The sequence below is a fragment of the Lolium rigidum genome, chromosome 7 (genome assembly GCF_022539505.1).
Source record: "Lolium rigidum isolate FL_2022 chromosome 7, APGP_CSIRO_Lrig_0.1, whole genome shotgun sequence".
In the NCBI taxonomy this organism is placed as follows: domain Eukaryota; kingdom Viridiplantae; phylum Streptophyta; class Magnoliopsida; order Poales; family Poaceae; genus Lolium; species Lolium rigidum.
In genome coordinates this window covers 125,044,729-125,054,671 of record NC_061514.1, presented here as the reverse complement: position 1 = coordinate 125,054,671, position 9,943 = coordinate 125,044,729, and the positions used below count along the sequence as shown (strand labels likewise).

General features: G+C 40.7%; 1 protein-coding gene across 1 annotated transcript; it reads right to left on the bottom strand.

Annotated features, from left to right (window-relative positions):
- Positions 1–4,046: 4,046 nt before the first annotated feature.
- LOC124671790 lies at positions 4,047–9,055 on the bottom strand (the record flags this gene model as incomplete). The annotated part of the gene is given in 4 exon segments (XM_047208120.1): positions 4,047–4,997; positions 6,346–6,432; positions 6,557–7,251; positions 8,279–9,055. Coding segments are annotated over 4 exon segments (1,839 nt in total), but the record flags the coding sequence as incomplete, so codon positions are not given.
- Positions 9,056–9,943: the final 888 nt, after the last annotated feature.

Below are 9,943 nucleotides of genomic sequence, written 5' to 3'. Positions count from 1 at the left end.
TTTTAGTTAGACTTGACCTCATCCTCGATTTGTTATTTGTATCTTAGTAACTCTATTTAATATTAAAATGACTATTTGAAATTTCAATAAAAGATTGGTCAATGAAGCTAAATGAAGCATTATAGGCATATCGGACTGCCTACAAAAACCCTATGGAGATGGCACCATACAAAATGGCTTATGGTAAATCTTCTCATTTGCCTCTAAAACTTGAACAGAAGTTATATTGGTCCATCAAAATTTGAACTATGACCTTAAAACTACAAAGGAGAAACTTTTACTTGATATCCATGCTTTTGATGAATTTAGAAAAGATCCTACAAAAGTTCTAGACTTTCTACTTGATATCCATGCTTTTGATGAACTTAGAAAAGAATCCTATGAAAGTTCTAGACATTTTAAAGGGAGGGTTAAAATGTGGCATGGCAGATAGATAGATAAAAAAGTAAGAATTTAGTGGTTATGGTGTGAAAGAAGCCTACTCTTGAAAGGTATTCAGATGAAATGTAAAAGAGGAACATCATGGATCGTCATTGGGCACTCTGTGAAGCATTATCTTGGCGAAGAGCAAAATTCCATTGAGGCAATTCTCACTGTTTTGGCCAAAAGGCGACAGAGCTAAGGTATGAACCCAATAGCTATTTGAGAAATTTATTTCACTTATAGTATTTTGTCTTAGTACTTTGCTTTTTTGTCGTTTCTGTCTTCATTTTCCCTTTCTCCTTTCCTTTTGCTTTGTTTTGACATGTTTTTTCGACCCTGACCGTACCAACTCGTTATACCCTCTATGTTTTTCGTCATTTTGCACGAATTCGTTATTGTCGAGCCATAGTCACCCCTGGTCATACCTATACTCGTTATACTCGCAAATGCCTAGCAAGAGAAATATTTTATTTTGGTACGGTTATCCCATAAGGTTTCTCCTGCCCGTACCACTGGTCATTAAAAGACCTACTAAACTTGTATTTTCTCCGTCGTTTGTCAAAAAAAATTATCATCGTCGGTAACACTATGGTACGGTCACTGGTACGGTTGTTCATGCCCGTACCATTGGTCGTTATCGATGAAAATTCCTCTTTAAAATGTGACTTTTCCCTAAATATGTACTAACCTCTTTTCCTCTTTTATTTATGCACCTAATGTCGTAGAACCTAGGGCTGGTGACTTAACCTAGCCCTCTCAAAGGGTCTCCCCTTGCTTTCTCATTAGATCCAATCACCATAATGATGCAACATTTCCACATCAAGTGAATCTGGACTAAGAAACCCACAGATCCCAAGAGGGAATTCAAACCTATTGAGACTAACAAGGAGGCCCAACTATCATGCCTATAACTAATGAAGGTGGTTCCATTACCCAGCTGGGAGGACATGTAGTTCCCGCATGATCTGGAGATGTTGAGGCATATCAGCACAAAAGAGAAAGAAGTCATCTTCCCAATCCATACATGTATAATCTTAAGAGATGTCTCCAAAACCTCCTTTGGGGCTTTCACCACTCAAACCAAAGAACGTACAATCAGATGAGATTAACGAAAATATCACTAAACTTGAGGGAACTTTTAAGGCTTGTGTTAGCACTGTTGGTGAGAAGGGATCGATGTCTACTGGATGATCAACAAAGACCTTGAAAAAAAAGATCGATGACATCTTTGGTTGGTGAAAACCCTCACTAAAGTTGTTATTGAGATGGTAGAAGAGAAGAAGAAAATTTTGGAGATCACTAAGGAACAACAAGCCACAATAATAGAGCTATCTTCCCATTTTGCGTGCATCGCCCACGCGTGCATTTGGAAGCAGCGGAAGGAAGAAGACCCTCCACCACTGTCCAAGATGAACTAGGTAACCACAAGAGATTATTTGGTCCCGCATAGCTTGATTGCAAACTTGGGAAGATCCTTAAAACCTTGTAATCTTTACTGCTTTTAGCATGTTTACTTGTAAGCAAAGTTTAGTTTACTTTCATGTGTTGCATAAAAAGTTTCATCATCATCTCTTCAGTAAGGGACAATTCTTATCCTTTTAGCTACGGGCCAACATTAAAATGAACACTTTGTGATTCTTTTATTAGATATATGAACTAGGTTTTGTTTTACTACACTTGTACTTTGATGTTGATTTTAAGATCTTCCACACATAATATTGTTTGGACATGTGTAAAATAGTTGACCCATATAGATCATATTCTTGGTTATCAAAATGAAATAAAAACCAAGAAATAAATAAGTACAAGTTTAAAAAGATTAGACTCTTAGAATAAGTCGAAGTTGAGGTGGATACTCGAATTACAAATTGTGAATTACTTCATACCCAACTTCGATATTAATTTTTGCTTTGATCTCTTTTAAGTCCTCTAGTATAAAACTAAACACACAACTCTCAAATGAGTTAAAATGATAGTGTTGTAAATAACTAGACATGCACGCAACTACGAGAAAAAATAAAAGCAGACATTCTAAAATTTTAATTTGAAGTGCGTATGCAAAGTTCCAAATATGTTTAAATCTCCTCTTGGCTGAACTTAATGATCAATATTATGTTGTTAATTATTCCCCTTACAAGTAATTTTAAAGGTGTGGAAGCCTTCTAGATCATTTTATTTATTTATGTAATTATCATGGAACTCATGAATGGTTTTATATAAGTTGCCATGTTCTACAATACCCTAATTTATTTTATCGACTTACATTTCATGAACATGAGAATTTTGTTCTAAGCTAATCAAGTAGTGTTAGGATTTCACGCATCCATACTCTAGCATCCATACTCTGCTTAATTCACAAACTAAGGAAAACATTGATGCTGCCATCAGGACTATGTACATCACCAATAATAGGAGGGGGTTAAATACCGATGGTCAAAATGAATGTGAAGCCATATTATCAACAATTGACGCCCATATATAATAGCTAAATGACATATCTGGATATGATTCTCCACACAAAAAAATCACACGCAAATGCTTCTTATCACATTTAACAGCCTATTAGGGTGAGCAATTGAGCACCACAAATTAAACAAAGACACAAAGGGAGATATAGAATGAGAGAAGGTTATGCAAAATTTGAGATCACGAATCATAGGCACGTCCTTTTCATGTAAAGACCCAGTATTCTTTTCATTTCTTTTCTAAAACAAGGATAAGCCATGAGACGTATAAAAAAGAAGACAGCCTATTTCTTTCTGGGCACAGCAGACGCACAACTATGTGCCTCCAACACCATACATGCTTTTTTTTTTTTGCATCCGTATTCCTTTTGGAAAATGAGAAACAAAACCCTCGAACGTCTTCTCAGCAGGGAAAAACATCAGTCTACTCATGAAAACCCCCCACAAGCTGAACCGGAAAATTCTTGATTCGTTAAGCTAGACAATCACATCATGACAGTCAATGTCGTAACCGAAACTCATCATGTTACAGCTTGATCCCCAAAAGTTCTCAGCATGATGACTTCTATCATTAGCCCCTACATTCCTCAAGCTTCTGCTGCAGCCTCACGTTGTGCCTTAACTACAAAATAGTAGGAACTTATGTCACAATAAATGGTAGCTACACATGGTAAACTATAACAAGTATGGGTATTCCTGATGTGGATTACCAGAAAACTTAAACGATATACACTACCATGTAAATGAGATTCCTATGGGTATCAAAACATTAACTGGCTCCCGATTCTTACAATTTTATAAAAATCCCCAGACTTTCACTTTAGCATCAACTGAAAGCAGCCCCTTCTGCTAAATCCCTTAAATCATTCAGCATGACAGAAGTACATTGATGATGGCACCAAATTCTTGCATGGCAAACTTAATCATTAAGTCTTTTTTCTGATATGGCAAGCCAAATTAAATTGATTTATAGAATAACTAAAGCTGGTATGGAAGTTTTGGAAGCTGTTTGGTGAAACTGGAGAACGAAGACCAAAAATCTACGAGTACCTACTGGAGACTAGTGAATTTAGTATAAGAAAAAACCTAAGCATGCGACCTGTGTTCTGAAAGCCAATAATGTTGATGAACTAGAATAAGAAACATAACAAAACTTACACAATCAGCAATCTCTTCCTGTTTCAGAGGTGGAACTATCTCGTCTTCTTTCCAGCCAAGAGATTTCAGGAACGCCATTTCTTCTGGACTAGGTTCATCTTCACTAGGATATTGTTCCACTTCCATGGCTACAATGGGCTCAAACAATAAACGGGCATTGTCATAGCTGGAGTCTGACTTTGTGGAACCACAATTCATATCTGTGGGCATAATGGACACAGTGGCTTCAGTCTTGTCTGCCTGAGGCACCACAGATACATCTTTAACATCACCCAAATCTGATGAAGAGTTTGGTTCTGCATTGTCAGCATCAACTCCATGCAAACCCTCATAAAAAACATCACGAGGTTCCAAAGATGGCTTGATTTCGTCGTTGTCAGAGAGGTGCTGCTGAGATCCATCACAAGAATTTGAATCCTCACAGGACTTACTTCCAGGTTCGGTACATTTGATTCCACCGTTAAACAAAGACAAATCAAGAGAAGGGTTCTTCTGCTCATCGATCAAGCTGGATGAGGACTCTATACCAGTGCTAGAACCATTTAAAGACTTGCTCCGCAGCAACTCAAAGAACTTATGCTTGTCTTTTGCAATTGATTTTCTCTCACCAAACGGACCTGGTTGTAGATGCATAGGGAGGCCATTTGTGACACCTTTAAGCTTCTGGCTGACAATGGATTTTTTCAGTGGCTCTACTGAAGAAGATCGGCCTAGAATAGGGCTTACAGGATTGCTAGCGCAATTTTTGGCAGTATTTCCAGCACCATTCTGCTCACGGGTCAGGACTTGAAAGCATCCTGATTGAGATGGCCTGACAAGCTCAGATTTGACTGGAGTGCGAACAGAGTTGCTAGAAGGCTGTGCTGACAGTTGTGATGCAGTCTTGATAGCACAATTAGAATCCCCAGCTCTTGCACCTTTAATTTTAAACTTGTCTGACAAACTAGATACCTGCAGAAATAAGTGAAATTAGTGCAAATTAAAGCGTTGCTTTTTTAAGTACAAGACAACCACTCGATAAATAAGTGAAACAGATATACAGTACAAAAAACACATTCGGGTTTGAAAATATCTTTCATCCTGGTAAGGAGAGAAATTACAGTTCAGGTAAAAAATTGCAACATACAAACAAAACGCAGACATGCCTTAACAAACTAAGTGGTAATTTTATCAGCTGCAGGCTTAATGATCCAATGTTAATCAAGCAATATAAAAAGGGGTAGTTTGCGACTGTTATGATGTCTTCTGGAAATAATATTTGTTGTCTTGGTATAAAAAAATAGCATTTCCATAAGAAATAAAATAGAATTATAGATTAAGCCACTGCAATGCCAAACTAAGACAAAAAAAAAAATGTCTACAAATAAGCAGTGATATTTACAAACTAATCTAGAATTTCAAGGTGTACGTCTTTTAAGTTTTAACCCAATTTTTTTGTTTGTTCCACTAAAATCGTAATACTTAATCTAATTTCACAAGATATAAGTAACCTACATGCAAAGTAATCTTAATAGTTTCTTTTTTCAGGTGTCCATGAAGCAAATAAATAAAAGAAGTTACAAAGTTCGCACTACCAGCGAAGTGTTCCATCACAACAAACAGATTCTATGTAACGGAAATTTATCTGATTTACAGATTTTTTTTATTCTCTAGTCAAATAATCAAATGCCAAAATGATTCATAATTCAATGCTGCAAAACAGAAAAGCATGTCCACCAATCTCCAACACATGCGTTCAACTATCAACCAACCAGTTATCCATACTCTGGACACATCATGCATTCCACTTAGATAAATTATTATGCAATAAAGACACCGCAGTCATTCGCAATGCTCAGGTAATCGCCAACATCTGCTTCGTGTATACATGCAGTTTGCAAAGAACATGAAGCGATTGAACCAAAGTATGGTCGTAAATTTGGATTTATACATTTTGTGAATAGGTACATCCAAATCTGCGACAAGAATTATGGAACAGAGGGAGTAACTATTTTTGTTATGATCAGTACAAATATGTACAATTTAGGATCAGATAATTTTAAGGGGCATTGATGAAACAGATTCCAGTATAGAAAAAGTAAGTGCACGAATTCATATAAAGTGTTAGGATGTCATTTGACTCATTTCTTTATCATAGCTGTACTACTACTTAATAAATGTGCAAGACATGTGATTTTTTCTATATTATATATAGATGATATATTCTACAATTTAAATAAAACTATGGTAAATACAGAAGACACAAACAAGAAAACAAAAGTATTAATCTCACAAATAAGGCAATAAATATAGTGCGTACAGATATTTTGTTTGATGAAGGCGTCAGAGGTCTTAGAACACACTGCCTCATAGTTCGTTCTTCAATTTTTTGAGCATCAATCAACAGCTGAAAAAAAAGATAATGCACACAGAACACGAGTTAGATCAAGTTTCTGGTACATAATATTATATTATTACATACAAAAGATAAAAACTAACACAGATATCATATTCATTATTCATTACACTACCTCGGGTGTGGTAGAAATTTGTAATGGTGTTTGCATTACTGTTTCAGCCATGCTTAATGTAGTCCCACAGTTTAATACTTCAAGCTGCCTACTGGAACCAGCATGTGATAAAGCAGACGAAACATAGTTATTGCTTGCCTCACTAAGTCCAGGAACTTCTGCTAGCACCGAGTTCCAGCCATCATGCGCAGTAGCCAATAGTATGCTCTGAATTGGGGTGCTAATTCCAGGAGATGGAACTCTACCCATGTCATGCTTTCCATTGTTCTCCTCAGAACTAAGGTTTGGAAATTCTCGCTCAAAGGATATACCACCAGCATCTTTTCTAGATAGATTACCATTGTCCAAACTTACCCCAGCTGCCCGGGTCAACGTGTCCAGCTTTGGACGAACACGATTAAGCCTATTGCTTTCAGGTCTGCATGAGCTGAAGGACCCGAAGCCATCATGCAAGGAGTCATCTGGAAGACCCAACCTACTCTCCCGATCACGGAAATCAGAGTCTTTTTCACACCCCCTTTCTCTGTTGCTCCTTCCAAAACTGGCATAGCCTCTTGACTTCACTGTACCATCCCTATCAAGCCGTCTGGACACACTTGGGCCAGAACCCCTGCGTGAAGAGGCTTGTTGGGAGCTCCGTTCACGATCGCGGCCTGATGATCGGTTTCTTGATGAAGCACCCCTGTCTTGGTCATCTAAAGCATCCAAAAAACCACCTTAGCAAAATATAGTAAGCATGCGGAGCTCGAAAGAACAGTCAATACAAGCAGGTCCATACATGATCAGCTAAACCATTCAACAGAACACCAAATCAACCAAAAAGGCATCGAAAATGACAATACGTAGTAAATGAACAATGGAACATTGCTGATGAGTGCGAAGTGCAAGAAGAACAAAATTCACAGGTACAAAGCTATAGCATGGAATAAAAGGCTGCCATACTAATGTAATATACACTATGCAGTATGATCGCTATCCCACACGAGGGCCACCCAGTGGTACTCAGATCGCAACAAGCAAAAAAATAATTGTACTAGGCACATCAAATACAGAACATAATTCTTCAGTACTCTCTTCGGCAAACTATTTCTAGCTGCAAGAGTATGCAGCCACGCTGCAACATGGCTAACCAACAAGAACAAAGTTCCTGAACCGAGCTCCAGCACAATAGCCCAATAAGGTCGCCAATAAAATAACATCTAATTTAAAACACTTACTGCAGTTGATACGGAAACTGATAACCATCAGTTTAGGCTGGTGTATGATGCAATGTCTCGGAAGCAAGATTCGTTAGTTATTGCCGCAAGTTCACGATTACTCATTTATAATGTTATAATGCTACACTGGCTCCATGGTTCATGCAACATATTAAATAAAGCGCTTCGCAGTACAACCATTGACCTTAAATCAGACTAATGTCAAATATGGTGATAGGAAGATTGAAGAATGGTCATTCATCTAAGAAGAATGGCGAGCTTGCAGGCAGCAATCACATAGCAGAAGTGCGGTGACTTCATCATGCATACATAAAGAGAACACTAATAAGCATAAACAAGCCTAAGTGCCGATAACAGCTGCTCTAACATTATCCAATGTCACAAAGAACGTCTCGGATGCGAACTCCTATGATGACAATTAATCTTGCATACGTTCTATAAACAGCACTAACCGCTAACCATTACATGAACCGAAATGGCAAATTGGAAACGAAAGGCAGCTCACCTGCACGGGGCGAAGTTCCTGGCCGGAGACCTGTGGTGGCGACAGTGGGTGTGGCAATCCCCCGCACCAGCCATTCTGGCTTCAACGAGGGCTCACCTAGGTCCATGCCAGTTGGCTCCGTTCACCATCGACACCCCCCAGCAGCAGGAACCAGTCCGGCAAAACAATGGAACACCACTACCATCCACTCCTTGCCAATCACTCGAGGACGCACGATTCAGCGGCGCATCCGCACCCACGCCCCACTCGGGGGAAGCCGAGACCACCAAACCCTAGGCACCCAGCCAAACCCTAACTCCCTCAGAGCACAATCTCTCCCAGTCCCAGACCCACACGCGCCCCAAAAAAAAAATAGGGGACCCGGGAAGAAAAAAATCGCCCCCCTCCTTCAGTACAGCTATCCGTATCACGCCGCCGAGACAAGATTGATTGAACAGGACGCAGGCCGCTCGGAATCGAGGGCCGCGGCGGGCGACCGGCGGGGTCAGCGACCGCTGTGCGTACGGCGCCTGGAATTCTCGACGGGCCCGGTCGGGAAATCTGCCCAGGGCGGCGGCGGCGGCGGCGCCGGAGAGATTGGGAAAATTTGCGGGGATTCGTGGGATTCGGGAAGCTCCGTGGAAGGGATTTGGAGCGCTGATTTTTTGTAGAGGATTTTTTTTTCGCTTTCTCGGAATTTCTGTTGGTTCGTGAATGAATTTCGTGGGGAGTGTGCGTGGGTTTGTGTGGTGTGCTTGTTCGTTGGTGTTGGCAGGCAAGGAGGAGGGAGAGAAACCCTATGCAAACTGTGACTTTCAGCGCCTTCCTCGCGACTCCCTCTCTCGGATGACGGTTGATTTCCTATCTGGATTTGCTTGCCATTTTTTTGAGCTAAATACACCACGAGTCCTAATAGTTGTAGTTTAGGTGCATTTTAGTCCCAATAGTTGTAAAATAGGGTAAGGTAGTCCCAAAAGTTGTTCATTTGTGCAAAATTAGTCCTAAATAATTATGGTGCTGACATGTGGCATTTGGTCTTTTCGCAAAAGGCCCCCTACCTTTTTCCTATACCAGATCTGGCCCAGCAGATGCCTAACTCAGGTGGGTCCCACCTGTCAGGTTGGAGCAAGAAATAAAACAAAAGCGCGGTGGAGCTGGTATTCGAACGCACGACCAGCAGGTTGTAACCCGCACCTATCAACCGACAACGATCACCGTTCCGTATGAAAAATTGCAGACCATTTAGTTATTTATATTGGATATTTTCTGCTGGAACTGCAGAGCCTGGGTCTTTGCGTGCTCCAGCCACTTGGGTCTTTGCTGGCTTACGAACGTAACATGAAAAACCTTCAGAGCATCTCCAACGCAGCGCGCTATATAGACTGCGCTACAAAAAAGACGGCCGGTATACCACGCGTGGGAGGGAAGAAGGCGCAGTAAACGACACAACGATGTAAAAAATTTAGAGCGCGCGGCGTTTTGCACAATCCGGAGAGCCATATGTGACGCGTCGGCTACATCGCGCGGCAACGCTCCGTGCCCGCGCGAAAAGGCAACGGCAGGAAATTCATAGGGCCGCTCCTCCTGGCAGCGGCGGCCGCTCCTCCTCGCCCGCACCCCTCCTGGCAGCGGCGGCCGCTCCGCCTCGCCCGCACCCCTCCTGGCAGCGGCGGCCGCTCCGCCGCG